Raw genomic sequence first — 26,718 nt, forward strand, 5'->3', positions numbered from 1 at the left:
AAAATAGGAAACAGGTATGGGATTTTTGATTTAAATAATATGGGTAAAATAATTGCAGTGGTAATTTTGCTGCTATAATTTTAAGTAAAAGGAAGGATACTTTTGTGTCGAAAGTAGCTAGATGTTTTACTTCTTCACTTCTATTATTGCAAAGTATTTTGCTTCCTCTATCTACTACTGCAGAATTTTGTGTCTGAAATGGCTCTTCAGTCATAATCTGACTTTTGTACCACTGCTAGTTTTGCAGTTTTTAGTGTAGTGATGCTTGAGATTTATTGGGAAATTCTTATCTTGGTTGCAGCAGTACAAGTCCAGCTCAGTGTTAAGTCTCAAATTACTTTTTGCTGCAAAGAAAGGCTGTGGTTGTGAACACACACTATTCCAGTTCAGTTGGTTAAATCTTGGAAGTGTAGTAGCAGGTATGGACAGATCTTTTGTCTTTATATGGAGAACAGAGCAGCAGCCTCTGGATTCCAGGGAATTAAAATAATGTGGAAAGAATTAGGTATATGAATTGTTAAAAGGGAATGTTGTACGTTTTTCTGTGCCTCAGAAAATAATTCCAGTAATATTTATTTAGACTTTCTCAAAGTTTTTATTGTTTGCAGAGGATGTGCTGCTTTCTGGAATCAACAAGACTAAAATCACAGCTACCTTTTATTTGTGAAATTTGAATTTCTGGTTGTCATTAAAAAGAAAAAGAGGCAAGAAGGGAATAGCAGTTTTGTGCCAATACCGTATGCTCACTCAGTTTGGTTTGTGATGAACTGAGGAAAAAGGCAAAACTTTCTTTTATGGAAATAAATATGCAAAAGCCGTGATAGGTGTGGGTTTTGTTAGTTCTGTTTGTTTGTTTCATTTTTTCAAGCAGTGAACCTAGTTTAAAGTACTGTAGTTGGAACTTTCATGATGAAAGTTTTCATTTCTGGGTTAGTTGATGATTTGTTCATGATTGTTTTTCCTTTTCTGGTACATCTATATATTTCCCCCAAAATATGGAACGAGTGGGAGATTTCCTACTAGGAGTGTTGATGGAAAATTTCCTTAAGTTTATTTAGCTTGACGTTTTCAGTCCAGAGAGTTATCCGTAGTGAACCAGTCTACATACCATCTGTAATGGCAGCTCTGCCTTTAGCTGTCAGCACAATGGTATAGTCTGCAAACCGTCAAACCTTTCTTTGGAATTGGGAAAAAAAATGCATCCTTCATTTCGAATTTACTTCATTTTTGATCAGAAACATTGCATTTATGAGATCACTGGAGCAGTAGAGAGTTCTGGATGCTTTTCGTGAGAAAGTACCATTGAGTTTATCGAGTTTTCAAACTTGCTGGTTGCTATTCTTACAACTCTGTGTCTAACTTCCTGTAGGCCTCCAGATCTTCATCAGAGCCATTTGCAGGTTCCATGCCCAATCTTTTTCATTCTGCCTTTCTAGATCCTCTTAAATTTGTACTATTCCCTTGAAAGCAGTCAGCTTAAGGGGATTACATACACACTTTTCTGCCATTGAGGCCCTGTTTGGCCTACAGCGTTGCTTCTTTCCTTGTGTGTCCTCACTGAACACAGTGTAACCAGGTACTGGCAGTAATGCTGCAAGAGCCACAGTGCTGCCAGGCTGAGGAATGGCAGGGAAAAGAGACTGACTTGTGAGAGATGGTCTGCTGATATCAAAGGCTGAAAAGTATGGGTCTTTCTGTAGATGTTGTAGAGAGGCACAACATTGTGAGTCCACTTAAGCAGGAGAAAAGGTAATGTTAATAGACAGGAGGAGTAGTTTATAGAAGGAAAGAACTGAGAGGAAAGGCAGCGGTAGTGATGTCTGGTCAATACAGAGCTTGCATTTACAAAATAAGCCTAATATTTAGAAACATTGTGGTTCTCAATTTCACCAAAATTTTCACTTGTCACCTCCTAAAATCTTGAGTCATTTAGAGTATCTGTATTCTGAGTTTATGTGGCTTATTCTCTGACATATGAGACCAGGTTATTCATAGGTCATATTTTTGAGATTTTCCCTGCAGCCATAAGGAAAAGAAATATGGTATTTACATGAAAGGTGAGAATCTAATGTGACGTCTTGACTTGAGGAGCTGGAACTTTAAGAAAACCATAATGTCTCACATTCCCAGGATAAAAAAAAAATTGGCAACAGTGAAGTTGGAAGAAATTAAAAAGTAAAATAGGAAAGGGACTACGAGACTGGAGGGTCCCACTTACGCTGTTAAAACAGTTGCTGTCTCCTGTTGTTGGCTGTCTTTACTTCGAATGTTAGGGTTCAAGATTTCTTTACTCTTATGTATTTTTACATTGCTTAGTTTAACAGAACAAAATGTCTGTTGCATCAAGATTACGATCAGACATACTTAGCTGAAGGGAATCCCTCCAACTTTTATAGTTCTGTTTGCAATTTTACTCATTTCCGAGACAAACACTCACTGGTCTGCTTGAGAGATTTGAGAATTCTTTGTATCATGCTTTAAATACTGTTTTATTCTTTACTTAAAAATAGGACTCACTCATCTTGTAATATCAAATACTCTGTTTTCAAAGGCTTGCGATTCTGTTTATGTAGTCAAAGCAGTTTGTCATTCAATTAGGGACTGATATAAATCAAAATTTCTTTTATTCAGCTGTGACATGAAAAAGAAAGGTTGCCTCAGCATTCTACTCCAAAATTATTCTGTAGGATGGGGGCTCATTTCAGGAAGCTGACATTCCTCAGAGCAGTTGGACACTAGGGTTTCCCATAGGCCAGCTTCAAGGGCCAAGGATTCTGAGTGAGCCCGTGGCAGGGCTGGGCCAGTTGGGTTGTGGGACTGGGGTGCTGTAGGGCTGACTGTAGAACTAGAGGCCACTTTCTAATTAGGTTTTAACTGATGGTTTATTTATTACCAACTTCTTCAATAAAAGAAGGTGCTGTACCTTTAAGTAGCACATGCTGTCTAACCATCAACAGGCATCTTTTGCAAGCTGCTTTAGCCTGTTTCTCCAATCATGCCTGCCTAAGTCAATAACGCATTGCCAAACCTCCTCATGCATTAAAGGTTACCTTTTAGCTTATTCCATGAATCAGAGCAGATGCATAACTTGGCAGTGACCATTTCTGTCCCTCCCCTTCTTTGCTTTATGCTAACTGCAGCCCCCCAGCTCATTGCTGGCTGAGCCCCCTCCCCCAGCAGGGAGAAGTCATTACATGAAGAGATCAACTTACCAGTTGTCTTCAGAGCAGTGGCTGAGAGCACAGCTCCTGGTCGTACAGTGAGTGCAAGAGAAAGGGGGAGAGGGAAAGGAGTCGAACCTAGAAGAACTAAAGGCTGTGTTACCGAGACACAAGTGCATCTGCTAGCTGTTAGTACTTGGCAGAGGGTTTTCTCCTCCAGGGTAGCTCTAACTTTGGGTAATAATGTTTGTCAGCTACCTGATACTAACGTTGCTCTACTTTCAAACAGCAGTGTTAGCAAGACCTGGGGGAGAGGTAAGCAAAGTATGTAAAAAATTGTTGTCTTGTCAGTGTTGTTCCTGTTTTTTGAAATGAGGTGTGAATTATTTTATGTTTGTAGACATTTTAGAATTGCATTGTTTGCTTGATGTGTAAAAAGGCATAGCTTTTGGTCACTTGTGATGGTAGGTTTGTTTGTTTGTTTTAAAGCCTGTAGGTACTGAGGGAGACTATCTTGGAAATTAGCTTTGTTGCACTTGATACATGCTTTGTGTGAGATGACTGAACTATGTGAATTTTTCTTTACTAACAGAGAAATAGGATGCTCTTTGTAGCAGTAGATGGTTGTGTTAAATTCACATCCTCCTCTTCTCCCCCTCCAATCCCCTCCACCCCCCACCCCTCACCCCCCCCAGAAAAAATGAATGCGAAAATTGCTTAGGATGTATCATGGGGATGTCAGTATGTAAAAAATGCAGATTCCATTATTTAATAACACTCTTCTGTACAAATGTATGTAATGCTCAGTGTGTGTATTGTTGTTTTAGCAGGGCATGAAGAACTCTGTTTTTGTTTTAAAGAATGCCATACCATTAAAGACAGACATTACATTACCCATTCTTAGTAAGAGAAATCTTAACTAATGAAATTGAGCCGTGTTTCCTACACTCTAAAAGGTTGCTACTTGATTTAAAAGAGCAGTTTTCCAGATTTCTGTTCTGATCAGAGCAGACTTTCTTTTTCTCAAGTTCTTCTTTCATACCAAAACAGAGAATTTCAGTGAGCTGTTTGTCATTTAGGAAGTAATTTATCAAATGTACAACTGTTGTATAAGAAATACTCTATCTTGTGATGTCAGTGGCAGAAAATACTTCTGGTACATTTTATATTTGTTCTCCCTCTTTCAACCAAAGAATTATGTGTATTTATGAATTGTGAAGGAATAATTTGATAGCTCTACTTCCATAATGTATCTTCTTTAAGTATACCAACAACATAACAGAGAAGCAAAGTGCCAAATAAGTCTGAAAACAGTGATTCTGCTTTAGAGTTTTATATCTTTTTAGTGCTGTCTTACATTTACAGAAGCCTAATAAAGATCAGAGCAATTACTTTTCCTGTTAAAAGAAAGTGGAGTTGAACTGGAAAAACCATCTTGTCCAGCACTGTGTGCTTGACACCCTGTCTAGCTCATATGCCTAGACATAAACTGTGTTTTACCTTCAGGGTTTTTTAAAATGTGCAGTTGCAATGGTTGTGATTCAAGAAAACATCTTTTAAAGAAATCTTGCACCGTCTTTGATCTAATTAAAAGAAAACAGGGAAATGTTTTCAACAGAATCTGAGGAACTTTATATGGGCTGATGATCAGAGTGACTTGAAGTTGGGCATTGCCTTCTAGTTGTCACTGAGTCATTAACTTCTTGTTGATACTGAGCATTGAAAGTGACGAGATGGTCCTGGTCACCTCGTCCAGGCTGAGGGACCTTAAATTTTGTGGTTGCTCATATGGAAAATATTTGTCATCACTACTTGTACTTGTGGTCTTCAGAGATCCATATAAAGTCTAGAGGAGCAGCAGTGTTGCCTGCCAATTATCCTCATTAGCAAGTAAAATAAAAGCAATGCTTTTTCTTACCTGGAAATGAATTTCTACAGTAAAAGTGCAATGTGGAACATTTTAGCACCGTTCCATATGCCAAGTAGCTTGAACTGTACTGTTCTTGTTAGAATTTGAGCTAATACAGTAGACACAATATGAAAAATGGCATAGTACTCCTTCTTAGAATTTACTAAAAGTGGTGATAAATTTTATTGTGTTATGTTAATGTGGATAATTTTGACAATTATGCAATGAAAACATACTGTCTGCTTTTAATACAGTAATTCTTTGTCCTGTTTTGTAAGAGACCACCCTATAATCTCGTGCATTTCTCTCCTTCAGCTACAGAATCTTGGCTACATAAATATTATTTCTCTAGGAAATTATTCAATTAGGATTTCTCCCATCTTGGAGAGACAATGATTTGAAGACAGGGAAAGTAAGCAAGAAGCCATTTTTAAAAGGAATATATATTGCAGTCTTATGCTTCTTTGAAGTGTTCTATTTTCTTTTCTGAGTATTTTTATTTATAGATTTTTATGTTTGTATTTCTCATAAAATTGTTAACTTGTGATGGATTATAAGGCTGATGAGAAGTTGCTTTTCTTGCTTTGCTTTTCTCTTGTTCTCCCCATATTATAATGCTGCAGAACTTTGTTACAAAAATGACAATTACAAAAATGACAATTAAATGTTAACCATAATGATTCTTAAGAAACAACTAGTAGTGTGTCTAATATATGTATAATTCTTTTTTCTTTTGATTTTGAGTTAAGGGATGGGTTAGTGTGAAGTCAGTGGAATTGCATTGCATCACTTTTCCGTTTAGGAGGGAAATAAGTTTGTATAGCTTTACAACTTACCCATGTTTGCACTGGCCAAGAGCAAAATTATTCTGTGCTTCTTAGGAAATGAGCGTGACTTTCTTCATCCTTAGCTGGAAGCTTTAGTTGGCACCTCCTTCTGTGGTCAGCTTTCCTAAAGGATCAGAGTTCCATTTCCGTCTCTCTGGGATGTTCAGGAGTAGTTAATACTCATCAACAGACTATCTTTTGGTACATCTGTTCTTACCAAGAAAGAGCTAATAATTAGTGGGCATCAGATTTGAAACCTACGTGATAAGGAATTATAAAGACAAAGCATTGTAAGCATGATATGTTGCAGAATGCATAAGGCCCAAACTCCTAATGGCAAGATGATACTTTAATGAGGGTTTCCACTTCTTGTTTGGTGGTTTTGAATTATCTTTAGCATGGAGATCATTGTTTAACTAAATGCACTGAGCTTTATAAATCTTGTAGCATCTGGAGAGTTTTGCTGAGGGATAGCTTACACAGTATATTCTGGATTTTTTTAGCTTGCATGTGAATACGCAGGCACATCACACTAGCTTTAAGTCATCATTCCTCACTCATTTCCATGCAAACAGCCTTTTCAGTATTCTTTGCAAAACATACATTTCAACTATTTGTATTTTCAGAAGAGAATTTCCACTTTCTTGAGATTTCAGATATTTCAGCTGAGCACTCCTCCCACTGTAGTGGTTTCCTTAAGCTTGTACATATTAGCCTTGAATTATTACTGTTATTTCAATGGGTGTCAGTGAAGCTGTAAAAACCTACTGAATTACCCTTGTCCGAAGTCAGATTGTACAGAGTTGTCACTGTATTCATTGCTAGTAGCATTTAGAAAATTCAGCCTAGCTGACAAAACATGGGGATTACAAAAATGATGAAAGAGGACGATAGCCTGACACTTAAGTCAATGTTAATTTTATTTTAATGCAGCAAATAATCATAATCTGATCTTAAGAACACAGTGTATGAACAGAGAGCTTTCAACAGGTTTTAGTGACTAGTGAATCAACAGGTAAAATTTAAATCTAATGATTTTCAGTTCTTGAATAGCATTTGTTCAGTTCACTGGTTGTTTTTGCTGCAGCTGATGTAAATAAAGTTGTTGATAGAAGCAAAATTTGTATTTGACTACATGAATAGTATGAGTTTAAGGACATGTGAACACTGGATTCTTTCTTCATAAAACAATTACTTTGGTGGATAGAAGATACGAGACAAAGTCCCTACAGGTTATTTTCATTTTATTTTTTTTCTTATAAATTCAGTATTTTATTTAATCACAGATATGAAATACTTCCCTTTGGAATTTGGGCATAGAGTGAAAACATCAAGTTCCACCTGGTAAAATGCATAAGGGAGTCTGAGTAAATTGAGTCTGAATTTTCATATGCCTTAAAATCTGCTGGTTTTGATTAGCAGCTTAGGGGCCGATACTTGAAACAGTGCTGTTTTACACTATGTCCCAAGCTGCACAACTAGGAATAAGTACACAGAAATGCAGAGAACCCTGTTTTCATGAGCTCACATTCGTTTCTGCTTTGATGTGGCTGTCTTCTCTGCAGTATGTAATTTGTCCATAACCAGAGGAGCAAAGTGAACTTGTCAACATTTTTAAAGAGCCATCAGTTCTGAACAAGTTCATGTAGCACAGTCCCATTGCAGAAATGCAGCCCATTTTAAGAAACTTCAGGACACGGATAGGTCCAACACATTCTGAACTGAAAAGTTGGTGATGAGATGAATGACAAACTTCAGAAGATTCAGTTCAGGCATGAGTCCAAACTGCAGTCCAAACTATATCAAGTAGACAAAGTTTCCTTTTTGGCCAAAAGAGGATATGCTGATGAGTTGTGTCAGAAAGAGTGGGGTTTTTGTACACTGTCTTTAAAAGTGAATTGATTTAATTGTTGCCTAAAAATAAGTCGATTGTTTTGGTTTAAGGAGAGACTAAGGAGAATTCTGATTAAACCTGAACCACTTCTTTCTTAATTATTGTCTTTTCTGCTGCCCTAAAACTGTGTGATCCTCACTGTTGGCTTGAAATTGTCATTTTTCTTTTAAAACTCCGTATTCCCGTGCATATATACATGCATAAAATTCTGTGCTGTACTGGACAGTGGAAGAAAAAGAGAGTATTGAAAATACATCTTCAGGGTATGTGGAGTTTTGTCTAGAATTCTTTCCTAACTGACTGATCTGTTTCTGAGGTGGCCAGGAGTACAGCTCATCTCAGTTTTCTTTCTTTTTGTGTCATAGATATGCTTGTCAGATCAATCTTTCTAACTCTGCAATGCTTTTGCATCTCAGCAGTGCCTCAAAGAAGCTCCATATGGCCTGGAAATGAACTAGTTAATCTGTGCATCACTAGGCTGCAGTCACCAATACAGCCTTACCAGGTATAGGCACAGAACACATTATATGACCCAATAAAATGAGCTTTTCCATCTCTGACTTTCATGGGGCCAGAACATAAGAAAGCAAACATAATTTCTCCCACTCCTGTGCTGACAAAAACCATTTCTCATCTTGGTACCTGAATATTCCAATCTGCAAGCCAAGATTAATAAGGCTTCCACTGATTCTCCAGAGAAATTGATATGTCACTTTGACTATATTTTCTCATAAAATTTCACCCTCAACACTTCTGTTTCAAAGGCTGGGAATGTTTGAGAGCTTTTGTGAGCTGGTAACTGAGGAGGGATTGAACCATTTGGATGGTTATTTGAATCTACTTTAAAATTACACTATTCTGAGTTAGAAAAAACAGATGGTAATTTACATATGGCAGTAATTGCTGACATCACCAGTTAAGCATCTGAAAGTGAGATGTTTTGTAGGTGAAAAATAATCCTGTCAAGTAAATATCCACAGACATGGCCAAATTGTAGGAATGCGCTCTGAGTATTGCTGTTGCTCTGAGTACTACAAAACAAGTTTAATTGACCTCTGGCATATGTGCTTCAGTCACCCTAGCTTTATATTTCAATCTTAACTGCAGTAGTTACAAGACAACCCTATTTTGCTTTAAAAACTTGGATGTAAGCTTGCTGTATTGGGATGCTTACTTAAAAGTTACTTACATTGTAGCAGCAATGTCTCTAAGTATACCCTTTCATTCTTTGAGATTAGGTAGGTTTTCTTTCCAAGAATCCTGCTGGGTTTTTAGTTTTTCCTATACTGCATATCCTCACCTACTCCTGTGGGAAAGACAGGACTGAAATAGTAACAGTTGTATGTGCTGGTAAACGTCTGTACAGAGGCCGCCTTAATAACTCAGATCGTGGGCCTAGATCCAAAACTTTTTGTCTTTGGGCTCTGGTTCAGGCTATACTGGGTTTCTTGTTCCATGTTGTAAACATCTAAAAGACTGATAGAGGGTTACAGTAATTCCCACAGTAATTACAGCATCGTGCTCAGTCTTACCATAGCTGAGCTAAATCCGTTAAGTCATTACCAAATAAATGGTTATGTGTGATGGATGAGCTAATTTGTTTCTTACACAAGGTTTGTGGACTGTTTTCTGGCCTCCAATGGATTTTGAAAGTAGATAGTTTATGTTAGTATACATCAAAAGGCATTAAAAAATTCTGGTGAAGTAAATCTCTCTAATTTTAGATCGTAACAGTCACTGTTTGAATTGTTCTTTCTTATTAAAAAAAAAGATCTTCCTTGGTTTTCCTGTTTCTTCATGGTAATGTTATGAGGATCTGAATATTTTAAATGCTCTGATGTATAATAGGGTACAAGAATGTGTTCCAAGACTAATAAAAATTTTAATTAAAAGAGTGGAAGGTCTTGTAAACTCCTAGTGGTTCCCTTTAAGTAATATCACTTCTTAAAGCGCTTTTTTTCCCCCCCAGCCTCCTAAGATTATCTTTCAATTTGTGTACACAATGTGTTATGTTTTGCATGTGGATGATGTGCAGATTTTAAGGAGACTAGTATATTCATAGATTTACCCAGCCTCTTGTGGACAGGCCCCTTCTGGAAGCAATACCTGGCACACAAAAGAGGCTGTGCTAAGTAACTGAACAAATGCTCCTGTGTTAATTTTGCTACAAGTTTCCCTGCAAGTATACTGCTGTAGGTGGATTACTAGCGGTGCTTGCTGAGCCTGCTCACTGAGCAGTGCTTGGAGCCTGTAGTCGAGGATTGGAGGCAATTATGCAATGATCAGAAACCTAAAGCTGATTTTCACTTTTTAATTGAAATGCACTGGACTGAAGGGGGCTGGCATATCTGACATATATCCCTATCCCAGCTGGATCTGTAGCTTACTTGATTGTTCCTTGCATATCACTTACTATTCATTGGTGCCAAAAGCACAGCAGCAGGGATCAATCATCATCCACTGGTGTGTTTAAGGACCCAAAGGCACCACCAACACAGCAATTATATCACTGACAGCAGCTACATTGCTTCTGTTTAAAGAACTCTTTTAAATTAGATACATGGAAGTGCAGTGTGAGAGATTATTAAATTAAAGGTTTGCCTGTGTGATTGCCTGAAGCTGTCAGTCTGTTTCTTCGTGGTTTACAAGTATTATTTTCCCTGTGTGTGGGTTGTGAGAAAGGTTTTATCAGGAGACAGAACTTTTTTGACAAATTTCCACTCCCACTTATTTGGCAGATACAGAGAAGCGAGGTGAATTTGGAGTCAATAAATTAGTCCTTCAACCCTTAACTGCTTTTTGACTACAGCATAATGTTTGCTTTCTTTTTTCATGCAGTTTCTTCCCAAGATGTTGGTTTGGTGTGAGGAAGATGAAAGCTTTAACATTTTTCAACTTAGAGATAATGTCCTTTTGTTCTTAAAACGTGTCAGTTAAAATTCACTTCTTCCACAGAAAATGTAAATGATATTTATAATGTTTCTGAAAAGGTTTTGACTAATTTGTAATTCACTACAAGTAAAGGATGATATAGCAGTAGAAAGTTTGGTATTTTAAGACAAGATTGCTTCCTTGCTCCTTAGAAGCTGAAATTATAGAAGCAATGGTAAAAACATGTGGAAATGCTGTGTTTTAATCCCAAACAGTTAATAGATTTACCAGAAGAATTTACCCCCTCTAAGGAAAGATCTCATTTCCCTTTTGTAATTTAGGCTGTATTTTTCTCATTATGCTTTGTGTGTTCTCTCTGCCTCTGGGAAAAACAAAACAAAACAAAAACAAAAAAAACAAAAAAAGCAACAACAAACAACAACAAAAAAGGAGGAAATACAGTTAGATGTTGGAGCTGTGACATGAGGTGTTCTACAGGTTAGCAGTTATGATACCTTGCATTGCTTATACTGTTATAATGTAATGATTTCAGTGTAATTTTTGAAATGAGTTGCTATTATTTGCTACAGAGGCAGCAAAAATGTTTCATAAGCATTCAGTGTATGGAGGGAATAGCAACATCTGTACATAAAGAGAGCTTTTGAAACACGTGCTGGACTCCTGCTTGTAAGTACTTGAAAGCAGAGATTTATTTAGTGCTCAAATGAGCAGGTGATAGTGAAGTATTCTAGCCAGGGGCACCAACTGTTTTGATGTTAGCTATAAGCCAATATCCTTTAGAAAAGCACAAGGACACAGAATAATGATATAAATGACATTTCTTGCTTCCTCATTAAATGGAAAATTCCTTGCTGAAATGCTAGAAATACAAGTTTTGAACCAGCTTATTGAACTGAAGGCAACGTTAATAATTTGCATGTATGGTTGGGTACTGAGCACTTCAGGCAAGGATTTTCTTGTTTTCTAGAGAGATGAAAGGGGCATTATAGCCCCACACAGTTACGGATAGAGCATGCGTACCCTGATTATGGCAAAGGAGGTGACTGTAACAGCACTCACCATGTGGCTGCACCTCATCCTTTTGAAATTTTCTGGTGCTTGAGATATTATTCAGTATTCCAAGTTTAACTAATAAATACTATCCTTTCAGCTGCCTGGCAGAGAGTACTCCAAATAAATGTAACATTGTGCCCATCAAGATGTGTGGTTATTGACGATATGATGGCACTTTGAAGAAATATGCATTACCAAAGAAATCAGTAGTTGATCAAAGTAGATCAAAGAATGATTCACACATGATGCTGTCAGACTGGTCTGGTACTGGAAACACGAAGCTAATTAATGTGTCCAGTTGCCATAGAGTTGCTACTGGGGATTCTCTCTGGTAAGACCAAGTTTGCAGGAGAATGTTGAGTCCAGTCTTTTTTGTTGTTGTTGTTGTTGTTGTTTCCAGTTAACCACCACTCCAAGTTCTCAAATGAGAGCCAGAAATACTGAGTGACAGCTAATAATAAGGTTCTTTATTGGTAGTGGTAGGAATCAGATTCTAACCATGTAGAAATGGTTGATAACTAAGCAAAGCTGTGTTTCGTTAGTGTTCAAATAAAGCTAGTTTGCACAAGGCAGTTTAATTAAGGAATCAGAAAACACATTTACAAGAGAAGATAATGAAAAAATAGGAGTTACGTGGAAAAGTGTAATATTTTATTTTATTTTATTTTTTTTGGTCAAAAGTGAGTTTTGTGATGCAGAGAAGTCCATTAGTCCATGGAAATAATAGCAGTTAGTGTAACTCCAGCCATCTATACAACCATACATTTTAAGGATTGATTGAGAGCAGATGAGATCAAAAGTTAAATCTGCAGATGTTTTGTGCTGCCAAATAAGCAGTAGAGAGCTGATGAAGCAGTGTTTTAGTGAAGGCAAAATACCTCAGAACTCCTAGTGTGAATTTTGGTGCTCACAGCACTATTGCACTGTTCTTGCTCAAGTTTCAGAATTGATTTTTTTTCCTCTCAAGAAGAAACTGATTGTATGTATCAAGCAAGTTAAAGTTAGTACAGCTTTCAGATTTTCCTTTAAAGAATAAGTTCTTGGATAACAAGCTAATACTGCTAGGAATATTTCTAATATTTCTGCTTCAAGTTTGAAGGAAATTTTGTACCTTATCACAATTTGGCAAACATTCAGAAAGTAAGATGTGGACAATGGTTGTTGCTTAGAACAGCGTTTGAATTAAGAGGATTTGGGCATGGATGTTTAAGAAAATAAGGACATGAACTGAAAACCACTCAGCCTTGTAGAACCCATTGAAGAATTCATTAGAGATGCATTGCTAGGAAGATAAAGGGGAGGATCAGTGCTGTGAATGTCCGAGTGAAAACTTGGCACAATTGAAGATGCTGAAAGACAAATTTTCCCTGATTTAAAACTGTCATAAAAGGGATTTCATTCTAGGTAACTCAGGTTTTAGAAAAGATCCTACTTGCCTTGATCAGATGCAAGTCTTCCTATACCCAGTGTGCAAATACCTACAGCAGCCAGGTTTTAAATGCATTGGTTGAGAGGATCTGGAAATAAATGAGGTATCCTGCAACATAAAGGGGCAGTGGTGACGCTTTCTTATTCAAAACACTACTCATAATAATGTTTTGGTAATACAGATTTTTCATTTTACATCTAATTGTAAAACATTGTCAGAAGGTGGAGCCTGGCTAGTGACTGTGTAATTCAAGGAGAGTCCAGGAATGAGCCTTGGGCCAGTTAATCACATATGGCTCTGCCTGGGTAATGTCCTTCTGCCAACTGGCTGGAGAATCAAACTCCTGTTTCAGTCATGAAACCAGTCTCCGAGTTAGGATGGAAGCTGCATGAGTATTTGATTAGTAATACTGCATGTGGGAAAAGTGCCATTTCAGCTTTATTGTTCCTCTTTTTCCAGATGTTAAATGTTGTTATATAATAGAATTGCTGAATGTGCTATCATTGGTGGTTAGTGTAAATTTTCAAGTCTTGTGTCCGTACTGTATGTGGTGAAGTCTTTGTGTATGGCTTCAAAGGACTTGCATATGCAGTATTTGCCAGTTGGATGTTTAAGAAAAGTAAAAAAGATGTGTTTATATGCTATCGTCCCATGGTATCACATCAAAAAATCCCGTATTATTCAGTATTATTCCTTTTTTTTTCCTTTCTTTCTTCTTTTTTTTTTTTTTTTTTTTTTTCTTTTTTAATTAGTTTTAAGAACAACAGATGTGTATGTTTAAAGGAGACTGTGCCAGTGTTCTTAACCTCTCACAGTTAGGTAATCAGGGCAGAGTAACTGGTGAAGATGATAGTGAGGGATTACCTCTGCGTGTGTATTTCTTACGCAGTTTCTTGAGATGCTGCTTTTGTAAATGACATCTTCAGACATATGTAACTTAATGAGTACAGTTTAGATCAAGAGTTCTTCTGAGTGCAGAGATCAGGAAGTAGCACTTTTTTTGCAATCAAATAGCAGTGCTGAGGTGAAGATTTTGTTAAGATGAGCTCTTATAGTCAAGCAGGCTGATTGCACAGATGTTCTCTTCAGTGCAAAAAACACCAATGTCTGATACACTTATTTCAAAACAGTTACTTCAAGTAAATGTAAGCATTTTGTTGATCCCAGTAGCATCAATCAGTGATGTTCTATGGATGTTAAAGGTTATGATAATATTGACAGAAGTTTTGTATGTGGTTGGAGTAAAATGTCTTCTGGTTAATAATAATGGAAGCACTTTTAAAAGTATATTAATATTGATAATACCTATTACATTTGTCATATTTGGTAAAACTGGCAGTGTTTCAATTGAGGTTATTGGTACATTTCTACTTTCATCTACTTGTTTATTATTTTAGCATCCTGACAGTGTAAATGAGTGCAGTGGTATTTAGTCAGCTCTAGATACGTTTCTCAACTAACTTATGTAAGAAATTTCACTGGAGCGTGTTTGTTTGAATAACCATCAAACCCATTGGTTGGAGTAACCGTAGGTTACCTGTGGGAATGTTTGCTTATAGATACACTAGTTTATTTTTCCATTTTGTTTGTTTTTAATTTTGTGTATAAATAGTGGCTTTCTGAGTTTAAAGACATTTATGCCATGAAGAATTAATGCAACTTTATCTGTGATACAGTAGTTATAGATAATAAGTATCAGCTATTTTTCTATTTAAAGTTCTATCCACATGATTACCAGTGTATTTTGATATATATAAATGCTAACATTTAGTATCTTTATGGTATCTTTGCTCTTCATCAGAACATACCATGAAAAAAACAAAAAAGTAATGAATCAGAGAAAAAGCTGTTTTCCAGCTGGTTTTGAGTTCTTATTGTTGAAGTATCCTTAATGTGCTGTTGGCATGTATTGTGTCCATGATGCCAGTAAGGAGGAGTGTGCTCTCCTGATTGTATCATCATCTAGATAGAAAATGTAATGTGATTTTACCTCTCCAATGTATACAGTCTTTTAATGGATTGCAGACTTGATAAGTATTTGTGTGTCTATAGGTTGCATAGAGCCTTAACTACAGACTATTTGTGATAGTCACATCAAGAACTGCTGAATCTTCGGACACATGAACTGATTGCTTTAGATGTTCAGTAGGTTTTTTCTTAATTTGTTTAGTTTTTGTTTGGTTTTGCTTTTGTTGTGTGGTTGGTTTTTTTTTTCTGTTTTATTTTCCTCTTTTACCTCTATCTTGTAGAATGGTAACTGCTCTTAACAGTTTGTTGTGGGTTTTTTTTTGTGTAAAATATGAACTGTGGAAACCTTACAATTCATGGTCAGCAGTCAAATTAAACTGCATGTTCTCATAGCTCTGAAAATGTAACTTTTTTTCTTACTCTGTCACTTATTACTTTAGGGTGTTTTTACTGTTTTGTCTAGACAAAAAGTAGAAGTATCACTAGTCATACTGGAATGCAGGATTAGAATTATCCTTGTGGGTAAACAACTTTCTGTTGCAGCTCGCCTTCTTTTATGATCTCTTCTATAGTTGTCAAGTTCCATCACAGTTGCTTATCCTGCCTTCTATCCTTGAAAGTACAGAGATAAGTAGTTAAATATAGAAGTATGCCTGATGTTTGGAAATAAAACTATGAAACTTGCATAGTCTGAGTAGCTGACAAATTCTAAGAAAATATCCAGTGTCATGAAAAGCTGTCCAAGGGCATTTGAGTTTCCCATTTAAAAATGGGAACAATTTTGGAAATGGTGCTAAAATAGCAAGTAAGGGAAAAAGAGAAGCCACTGATATTTTTTTTTATTTGCAATGTCATCAGAATTGGATTGAAAGCTTTCCTCCCATGTCAGTGTGTTAAGTTGTGATTACATGCTCTGGTTGATATTAAATGTTGACCCTGATTTTTAAGGGGTCTTTCTCATTTGGATACTCAATTCAGTTAGATAGGCGCTTCAAATTAAGCTGTTCTGAAATGATGAGATTCAGAACAGTTCATTTCTGTATGGATTCTCTAATGGAGGTAAGACTGAAGCCTACACTGTTGGCTTTTTCTGATGGACAGTGCTAGTAGGATTATTTCATTTTACTACTATACATTCAGAATTGAAGATCTTGTAGTATTCCAATAAGGAAAAAATGAATGAGACTTGAAACCCCAAAAGTATCTTTAAGATTCACATGAAACAAGCTGAACTTCTGACCTTTCCTGCTGTCAGGTTTCCCTGCAGAAGACTAATTTCATTGTGACTTGTACATTGCACATTCCACCCGTGGCAGAGATTTTTGTTGTTTGAGGAGGAGTCAGCTATCACGAAGACCATCCAATAATTGCTGAACAAAGAAAGCTCCATGTGCTGAAGTACATAAGTGTCTCTCTATTAAATTTGGAAGACTTTCTGCCATATTCCACAAGTTTATTAATCAGACTTGCTACCAACACTATACCAACTCAATTCCAATAGCTTTCTAATACTGAAATAATTTTAATAAGAAACTGCATGTTGTTATTCTTTATGAATAGTAAAGACAAAGAAGGCAATGTAAGATTTCAGTATTCTTTCTCAGAGCTGGTAAGTTTCAGAAGGAGTGAAACATTGATTCAAGACTACTTGTTTTTTTCTAGTAATTGTATATTATTCATTTGTAAATGTTGCTTCACAAATGTAACTACAGTCCTAAGATTGCTTTGCCTGGTTGGCCGTACTTTTTTCTCATCTACTTAGTAGGAAAAGCATTGAATTATTTCATTTGCTACATACTGGAAAACCTACACTGATAGCGGTGTGTGGTGGCATCCTGAAAACTATTTCAGTTTTCAAGTCATGCTTGCCACTCACCTCTGTAACTTTCTCTTAGTCTTGCCAAACTTACCTTCATCTGGGAATCTGGACATAAAATGGAGTCCCAAGCCAAAGGGCAGCATCAAAGTGTCCACAAGTGGTCTTAAAAATTGCTGGTGTCACTAATCCCTTGTTAGATATAATGAGGCCTTAAAATTTCTTTTTGAATTGCCTTCATTAATCTGAGTCCTGTGTAACTTGGAGAGGCAGATTTTAAACGTCTTTGTTAACATAGCAGGAGAGGTTATTAGAGGTTAATCCCTGAAGCATGACATTTTTTATGCAGCCATAAATTTATTTGTGTACGTTAAAAATACAAATGGTTTAAAGTTTAGCCCTTGCAGTCTGTCTGGAGCTTAACTCAATGCACAATCATGGCAGCTCTCCAGATAGCAATTGTGCCAGGCTACAGAGCTGCCTTCTCTGTAGTGGTGGAGCTGAAACCATCTGACTCCACATACTTGCAGCCCATTTACTGTTCAGTTGGCAGCAAATGAAGTCAGACTTCAGTTGTAAGAAAATGCTTTATTACTTCCAAGTTTCCCTTTCACTGAAGAACACTTATAAGGCCATAAAACTGTCTTTTGGAGATCAATCACGGCAACCTGGTAGAATAGCATCTTTTTTTTTATCTTAAGTGTGAGTATTTCCACTTATGCAGGATGAAGTAGTAATACTTGTTCACTGACTTGTTTCCAGTTGCTGTAAGCTTTGTCCCTTTCAATACATACTGATCTGTGTCAACAAAATGTAGAGTTGCAGAGTTTCTCTACTGCTTTTAAAGCAGGTAGAAATGTCACTGGTGGGAATACCTGCTTGCAGCATAGCTCAGTTCTGTCACCAAACAGAAAAGGAAATGTTTAAATCCACTGCAGATGCTTAAATCCACTGTGTAAAGCGGCTCAAGATGATACCTTCTTGCCATCTTAATCTCCCAGAGAAAATGTACCCTCACCACTTTTGTGTATGATAAATGTGTGGTGCCCATTTACAAGACGGTCTGACTTCACAAATTCTCTGATCTTGTCTGCTTACACTGAGCTTTTTAGGCAAGTATAGCAGTGGCATCATAGCCTTTTATCTATCACTTGTGGTTCTGTACCAGATGAAAAGTCAATGTGTTTGTAAGCTTCTTTCAGAAGCTTGAGGGAAGGAATCCTTTCTGTTCCTATTGAAAATGTTAAGGGTACAAATCAGAAGGATTTATTTTTACTGAAAACTGGTGTTTGTGTGAGGAAGATGAAAATCTATGCATGCATTAGAGATGTAAACTTTTCTGTAAATACAATTTTGCATCCTTTTACAAAAATTAGCACCTTCCCCCCCTCCCTTAAGCATAATTTATTTAGATTTTGATACAAGAATTTTATTTGGATGGGGAAGCTGAAGTTTAATCCTTCCTGTGATTCGTAAAGGAGTTGCAGTTGGACTATTGAGAGAAATGAAGGAGACCAGGTGGCAACCCTGTGCCCTAGGTCTTTGGAGGAGGAGAGTGCTCACTGACTGATCATGGGACAGATTTTCGTTCAGGCAAGTCATCCATTCATGTAACTTTTGATATTTGGAATGCAGGCTTGTGTGCCCCCCTGCTCCTGCCAGCAGATCTTTCTCATCTCCTACAAGTTTCTGTTTCGCTGAAGACAACCAACAATTTCGGACCTATTGGTTTCCTTCCACCTGGGCACTGGAGCAGAGGAGAAGCTTTGAGGGGAAGCACAGCTGAAAGAGCTCCTACAAATCCATTTATAGAGGGGGTTCCTCCCTCTTGTTGGGGAAGAACAAAATAAATAAATAAAAGGAATGTAGGAAAAAATAGTTCTTAAAACTTTTAAGGGTCTTTGTGTAGAAATTCCTCAGATGTGAGCTTGAAATAGGGACTTTCAAACATTTAGCAAGTTAATTAATTTCTGAAGAGATTGTATGTTTGAAGAGCATTGCAGTTCTTATAAATCAGAAACGCTCAGAATGTGGTGCCAGTGCTTTGTCTGTCAGTTTCCCACAGGATGGGTGCAGTATAGAAAATACTGATAGGCAGAAAATTAGTTGCAAGAAATTTGTATTCCTATTTCTTTGTAAATTAATTTGCTTTGGTAAAGACTGAATACTTAAATCTCCATTCAGGGAAGAAGTCTGCACCTCTGGGATAATTTCACGTAGTCAATTCAACTTTTCTTGTGTGTCCTGGCAGAACAGAAAACTGGACTTTAAAACATCAAAAGACAGAATTTAAAGTATTTTCTTCTAATGGTGTCTTATGTTTCTTTACCAAGGTTTTGTGCTCAAACCTAGCAGAAAAAAAAGTGCAATTATGTCTTTTGTCAAAAGTTGACTTTTAGGAGGGTTGGAAACCTATTTATGAGCTTCATTGCAAATTTAAAAGAAGCTGGGAAAAAAGGGAGTAGGGGATCAAAGCCATGCGTAAGCAATTTAAAAATGAAGCATGCTACTTAAAATCGAGTTCTGTGAAACACTGAGGTTGGCTGAAAGTGGCCTAAACAAATTGATGTTACATTGTAAAATTTTTCCTTCTGCTTCAGTTCAGTTTGATCCAGTTTTCCATCTTAAACCACTGCTGCCCCCACATATGTTTTCTCGCTGAATGTGAAGTGTTTTCCAATTCAGAAAACAACAGTTTTACTGGTTTCATAAAGGATGCACTGCATGTCTGTGAGAGAGAATAGTTCATAGTATGCAGGCAAGTGCAGGCATGCTAAGATACCTTGAAGACCCAGATCTGACATGTCAAAGCAGTGATACTTTACCTATTAAAAAACAGTGTTTTGTTTTCTATGAAGCATTTCTCTCAACCAAAAGCTTTCTGTGCATTGGGTACTTAACATGGCTTTGTAGTGAATCTGTGAGACGTGCTGAAGAAAACAGTGTTTCACAGGTTACAACAGGACAGAGAAGATGAGGTGAACACCTTTAAGCAACACTTCCCATTTGTGAGATGCAAAGCTGTAAGCAGAGCTGCACATTCAAGTAATTACTGCCTGCCTTTTTTAAAGGAACTTTCATTTTATGTTCCAGATATTTTGTTTATGATTGTGAAGAAAAGTTGTACTGAAACTGTAGCTGCATGCAGAATTATTGTCATCTTGATCACTTAATTCTGCCATAGTTGTACAGGCTGTCTTGTCTCTATTCATTTTGTCACATGCGTTCTTGATTGTTTGCTGTGGTTTTGATTTTCATGGTTGGAAACATGAGCTACTTACATGCAGCAGTGACTTTCACTCACATTCTCCATAACTTACAGAGTCATATATGTTCTGAGCCAAACCCAGCAGTTCTTACCCAGGCAAAACTCCCACTGATTTCACTTTCACTGACTTCAGTGGGAGTTATGCCTAAGTAAAGACTAAAGGATTTGCATCACTAGACTTATAACAGGATTTTCTATATCCCTGGGCTGAATTGCACTGAGGATAGTCAGTGTTTGAAGGAAAAAGGAAATACATTTCTTTCAACAATAATTTCAGCCCTGTTAGTGCTGTAGTTACAAGCATTCCTTTTGAAAAAGCTTGGCTTCTTAACCCTGCCAGTGTCTGGGGCTGGGGGTGCTAAGAATTATTTTCTAATTCTTTGTACTTTACTGCCAAGTTTAAGGAGATACTCCTTAATGAATTAGTGTAAGAATTGGCATGATAAGTGTTTTTGTTGTGGTAACAGAATAGATGGTCTGTGAAATACAGCTGTGTACTTGTTTTCATTGCTTTAAGTTTAAAACAAAGACTTGCTTGTGCACATATCCCACAAATATAAAAGCTTTGAACCCAGTCCAGGAAAATTCTTATTATTTACCCAATACAATACATATACAAGTCATCCATCTAAAAATAATATACTGCTTATAACTTGTATTAAAACTTTGTCCAGTAAAATGCAGTTCAAATAGCTTTCCTCATCAGGATGTATGCAAGCCCATACTTAAGTAAGCATGTAGTTTTTATGTAGCGCTGTGAAGTAAGCTTTAAATGTTATTGGATCACAATACTGGTCTTTTACACCCGCTTTCCCATGCTGCCTGTGTAGAAGCAAAAGGCAGGGCTGTGGGAAGGCAAGCATGAATTTCTTATACAGCAGAAATATAGCAGCTGCATTTTCCCAGCCATTTGTGTGGTAGAATCATTGAGTTCAATACTGAACAGGATGTGAGGCCTGGAGTTTGTCATGTGAAATCAGTTTTGTGTTTTTGTGCTCACAAAGACTGGGCACATTATAAATGTGGCCTGTTGAAAGGTTACTGCAGGCCAAGATGGCGGTTGGTAGGAATTGCACAGGAGTGTTTGCTTTTGCAAGAACTGCTTACCTCCTCTCTTTGGTGGTTAGATTAGGTACCGCAGTAGCTGTAATATGTGGTATTCTGCATGGCTTCGGAGAGCATAAAAGAATGTGGGAACAGAATGAGGCAAAGTTGATGAGACCTCATGCTGAACCCTGGCATCCTCAAACCCTGCCTCTGGATATAAATCCTGTGGTGTATCCTGTGGCCAAAGTGGGGAGGAAGGGAAGTCTGCCAGGGAGGTCTGGAGGCACGTAGGACTGTAGGGAGGGGATAGAAGGGCAGGATCTATACCAGCATAGTTTATTCAGACCCACACATTTCGTTGTCCCATTTAAACAGTGTACTTCAACCCAAACTCTTTTTTCCTGTTATACAGACTTTGAAAACTTTGTGTCAGAACTTCAAAGTGCTGCTAATCTTGCTTTGGGGTAAAGAATGCAATATTTAGTCTCTTTCATAACTCTATCACTAGCTTTCTAAAATTCTCTATGTGACTTTCTAAATAAGGAGTTTGAACATGCTTTGTGTCCAGAATAATAGAAATTGTTCTGTTGAAAATTAATCTTACTTCTTGCTTTCTCTGAAGTGTAATCTGTATGTAAAGATTTTTTAATGAATAGATGGTAAGGAGCATCATATAGTGATGTTTTTACACCTTCTTATCAAGTGGTGGGTTGCAATCTGGGAGAAAATCTGAAGAAAAAATATACCATTTTACAACTGTTCTTAGCACAAGAACTGCTGTGCTCTGTCATTGTGAAATAACATGAAAATTTGAAGTAATCCTGGAAGAGGTATTCTTTGTGTTATCTTGGCCTTTGGGTATAACATACCAGTTGTGAATGACTGTGCAATTAAAAGCTGAGTTGAAAAATAATAAAATCTAACATAAATGCTTCAATATATTTATCCATAAAGTAGGAAGATATCAAACCAAGTACACTGGTCAGTCATTAGAAAGTCAAATATTTTAGCTTTTTGTTTTTAAAAAAACAAAACAAAACAAAAAAGCAAAAAAACAAACAAACAAAAAAAAAACCCCACAAAACATACTTTTGAGAACAGTCATTAACTGTTCAGGAAACAAAGTTTAATACTGCATGATGCTTGGTGAGCCAAGCAAAATGAGTAAGATTTGCAGTCATTTTCCAGATGGAGAGAACACATCCTGGAAAACTATCCGTTAATTCACACCTTTGCAATTTAGGACTCTTATCTTGTCTTGATGGAATTCAGAGTTGAGAGATAACAAATATTGAGTTAAATTAAATTACAGTAGGTGATACTCTTTGTATTCAGATATTTTGATAAGTGAAGTTGTGATTCATGTGATGTCAAGACCGACATACGATTTGCAAAACAAAAAATAATCTGTTCTTCATCACTTTTTCTTTTTAACTGGATAAATGCTTAAGCAGTAGTAAAAATAAAGATATAAACAAGTGTCAGACACTTTCAAAGGCAATGGGGTTTATCAGCTTCAGATCTCTTAAGAGCCTTGTTCTTTATTGATGGGGAATGTCTGCTTTTTAGGAAACATAGAGTAAGGTAAGCAAAAAACTCCACAGAAGCATCTCATCAGAAATGTTTCTTGTGCAAGTGAGTTTCTTAAGTTGTCTAAAGACAATATAAACATAAAGCCAAAGGTTTCTGTCTGTGTCACATTACAGAAGTTTTTATAATTATCCCACCGGTTATAGCTTATTTAACTACTTAAGCAGTGTTTTGGCAATTAGAATATAGGAATTAATATGACTTAGCAATGATTATTCAACTATAGTTCATCTGCTTCCCTGTATGGAACAGACAACATTTTATATGCAGTATGTGGGATACTGTGAGATGACTTACAGACAAGAGCTGCCTTTTTTTGTTAGCAGTAGCCATCTATTCTATGCTATGCAGAACGGTAACTCTGTGTAATTATATGTTGCCCTTTGGTTTGGTAATTTGCTTAATTTTTTTATTCGGTATATATGTGTGCAATGATATTTAAGCTGCAGGAGGTGGTGTATGTTTGCTACACAGAAAAAGTTTCTCCTATGCTTTTTTTTGATAGTTTTACACATCAAAAATCTCACTGCTCTTTATTCTTGATTATCTTTGTCTCTACAGCTGGCTGGAGCAGGTTTATGACTTCAGGAAAGTCATAATTAGATAGTATGTGTAAGAAAAATAATTGAATATTACTTAAAATTAAGAGAGGCAAATCAGAATCTGATCTGTATGCAGAAACTGAATTGTATCTTCAGTTGTATGTTCTGTAGAAACTTTGGTTAATAATTGTGCTCAAAATGGATTTTGATTCCACTTTTGATGGATAGCATCAAAGTGATTCCAGAGTTTTTGAGCTATGTCCTTCTAGGGGACAGAGCAAGCAGAACAGTGATGGAGAGAAAAAGAGTTGTCTGCAGTGTCTGTCTGGATGACAGACAATTTGCTCTCTTTGTACTATGACAGGCATTTGTATTTACCCTGCACAGTTGGAATTGTTGTACCAGCCTGAGTTTGAATCCATGTTCCTGCACAGGATCGGCTCAAATCACAGACCAAAGACAGGAGGAAATTTTGGTCAGTGTTGCACACATCTCATTAGCTGGCTGTTCCTGGATAGCATCATGGAAAAGTGATACTTTTTTTCCCACAGACTGACTGAGAAATCTATTTTTTAATAAATGAAGTAGTACGATTACTGCTGAATTTATTACCTAGGGAAGTGTATTTTAAAGGTTACGAACAGTGTGTGTTTCTGACTCTCCCTTCCCCCACCGAAAAACAAAATGCAAAAGAAGAGTACTTGAGTGATAAAGTTGAGGGGAACGATTGGAGAAAATCATGCAGTAGTGAGAATGGAATGGGACTCAAATTCTTCATAATGTGTTTGCCTTCAGGCCATAGTAGATACAGTAGAGCTAAGTGGTGGAAATTGTCTGTTTTCTATTAGAAAAGCCTTGCTGGCAAAGTAATACATATTTAAAGGAGCAGAATTAAATGGAAAATAAAAACCCACAGTTTAGGGCCAGAGCAAAATTTAGATTTATTTCCAGAAGAAGTCTAAATCAGTATCTACCTTGCGTAGAAGTGCTGTATAACATTGTTCCCTTGCAGTATACTTTGTCTGTCACTCAGAGCAGAGTCTAAACCTGAAGAGTAACATCCACCACCATGTATTGGTTTTTTGATTTCCTGTGGATCAAAAATGAATGGACTGTGTGGGTAAAAGCAACTTTAATGTCTTGGGCTAAACATGTAATGACTGCATCAGTGAGTTTATCACTAGTTTGGAGTGAGATTTCAAAATGTGTGAAATACAACTAACATTGAGAATATGTGTGTAATTGATGCTGTAAAATGTGTGGGTGAGAATATTACATAATCCCTGAGGCCAAGATAACTTAATAATGGATGGATTGTAAATTTTACGAATGAAAATACTAGGAAAAAGAGATACATGCCTTTCTGTTAGCAGGATAAATGAAACAGATTCTAGTTGTCAATGTAGAAGTTGAGCTATGAAAATATCTTCCAGTGATGAATAGGAATTTCATGTATGAACAGCTCAGTTCTTGTTCCTGCCACATATCAGGACCAGGTAGTGTCTCAGATTTTGAGATGCCATCAAAACAGATGAGGGTATTATTTGTGAAAAATCTATCATTTTTAGCTCATGTGGGAGGAATGCTGTATCTGAATATCATGTCATTGCAGATTGGTGGTACAGTTGTGACTTAATTAACAGAAAGGAAAGAGATGTTGCAGGATGAAGGTGAAATCGTGGTGAAATAGATCCTGTTTCCTACCATGGACTCTGTATGATTTTCCGGTATTTAAAAGGTTTGTATTCTGATGAGGACTGAGATGAGGCATCAGCCTCTTTCCGTGCCAAGCACAGGCCTTATGATGTTCTGAAGCGTGGCTGTGTTGAATTCAGGGCAGTCCAGGGGCAACCGTGAAAACCTGCTGCAAATTACTTATGATACAATGCTGGAAGGAGTGGCTGACACAGCAGAAAGCTGTGCTGCCTTTCATCGAGACCTGGACCAGGGTATTGTCTAGTGTTGTGCTGCCAAACTGTTAACATGCCTGTGCTGGCAGGCTGCTGTGTTCCCACTTAAAGGCTTTAAATCTTGACTGGGCACAGACGTTGTTTCAGAACAGCACATCCAGGATACTGTGTTAGACTCCTTGCCTAATTTGAGCTCCCAGTCTTAAACAAGAAAGTTGAAAGAATTTCTTAGTAAAACATTTTTTAAGTTATTTTTAAAATATTTATTTAAAAAAACCTCTTTTTTTCTTTTCCTTTTTTCTTTTTTCTTTTTTATCCTAGTTTTTGAAAAGGAAAATGATTTTTTACTTTACTTGCTCCTTTGAAAAGGTTAGCTTGTTTTAAGTACCAGCAATGAAATGTTCACTGTAAGTTGTTAAGCATTGGCAGAGCTATAACCATCTAAGAACAGAGCTATACTATTGGAAAGCATTAGAAAATATTAGCTGTCACTACAGTTACTGGCTCTGCTTTTACATTTTGTGTTTTTTCTAAACCTAAATTGTAATATGAAAGATTACTGGGTATAAAATCACATCAGTGTAGGTATCCTCAAAAATGGTAGCACCGGGATGGAGTGAAAGTAAAGGCATTGGCTGAGTGGCATAGCAGGGTGAGTAACGGTTCAGGCAGCAGCTGGGAGAGCCACTGTGCATCTACTTCACTGTGTGCTGCTGCCTTTGGGCCACGCACCTCTTAGTTCTCTGTAACACAGTTCCAGGTGTAACAGATGTAACTAAGGCTCCCTAGAGAGGAGTTAACAACAGAAAAGACACTCATAGTAGACTTTCGGTTTTCCTTGGAATAAAAGAAATTTATTAAAGCTATTGTGTGACATGATAGAGATTAGAGATCACTGCTTTCTGTACTTTTCTTGCGAGCGACAAAGTGAATTGAAAGACACATAGGGTTGAAAGGGGGAACTGGAGAACTGATGAGTAATTGTTTATTGCACAGATACATTCTGGCAGTGTTAGCTTCTGTTTCAGGATCAGACATATGTCCTTAAAATATTTCGCTGCTTGAAGGTTTTTTCTTTACCTTGATATAAAGCCAAATGTTTCCTTCATAAAGAAGAACACTTGAATAAACATAACCCTAGTATAAAACCAGTTGGGACTAGTCTTCAGGCAGACGCCAGTCTCCTTCATATTGGGGATTATTAGAAAGAGAGTGAATCCTCCATCTCAAAGGTAGCTCATAGTCTGCCCCTTTGCTTCTGTATTTTATTAAGCGGTATGGAAGAGCCAGAGGTCTACAGGAATATTACACTGGATCCCTTTCACTTATGGTCAGTGCTGTTACACATACCAATCAGGGAAAGTTTGCAAAGCTGCCACTTTGTTAGAAAACAGAAGACAATTGAGAGCACT

The 26,718-nt window shown here is 37.0% G+C and overlaps 1 protein-coding gene across 4 annotated transcripts in view; it reads left to right on the forward strand.

Annotated features, from left to right (window-relative positions):
• Positions 1–26,718, forward strand: part of THSD4 (thrombospondin type 1 domain containing 4) — a 239,853-nt gene that overhangs the window by 134,258 nt on the left and 78,877 nt on the right. The window contains exon 1 of one of the 4 annotated variants that reach the window (XM_015872716.2): positions 3,265–3,476. The exons of the other annotated variants lie outside the window; for them this stretch is intronic. Within the exon in view, the coding sequence (XP_015728202.1) occupies positions 3,405–3,476 (72 nt within the window). The 5' untranslated portion in view covers positions 3,265–3,404. Of the gene's footprint in view, positions 1–3,264; positions 3,477–26,718 lie in introns of those variants that run through there. 4 annotated transcript variants of the gene reach the window in all.

The sequence above is a fragment of the Coturnix japonica genome, chromosome 10 (genome assembly GCF_001577835.2).
Source record: "Coturnix japonica isolate 7356 chromosome 10, Coturnix japonica 2.1, whole genome shotgun sequence".
Classification (NCBI taxonomy): Eukaryota; Metazoa; Chordata; class Aves; order Galliformes; family Phasianidae; genus Coturnix; species Coturnix japonica.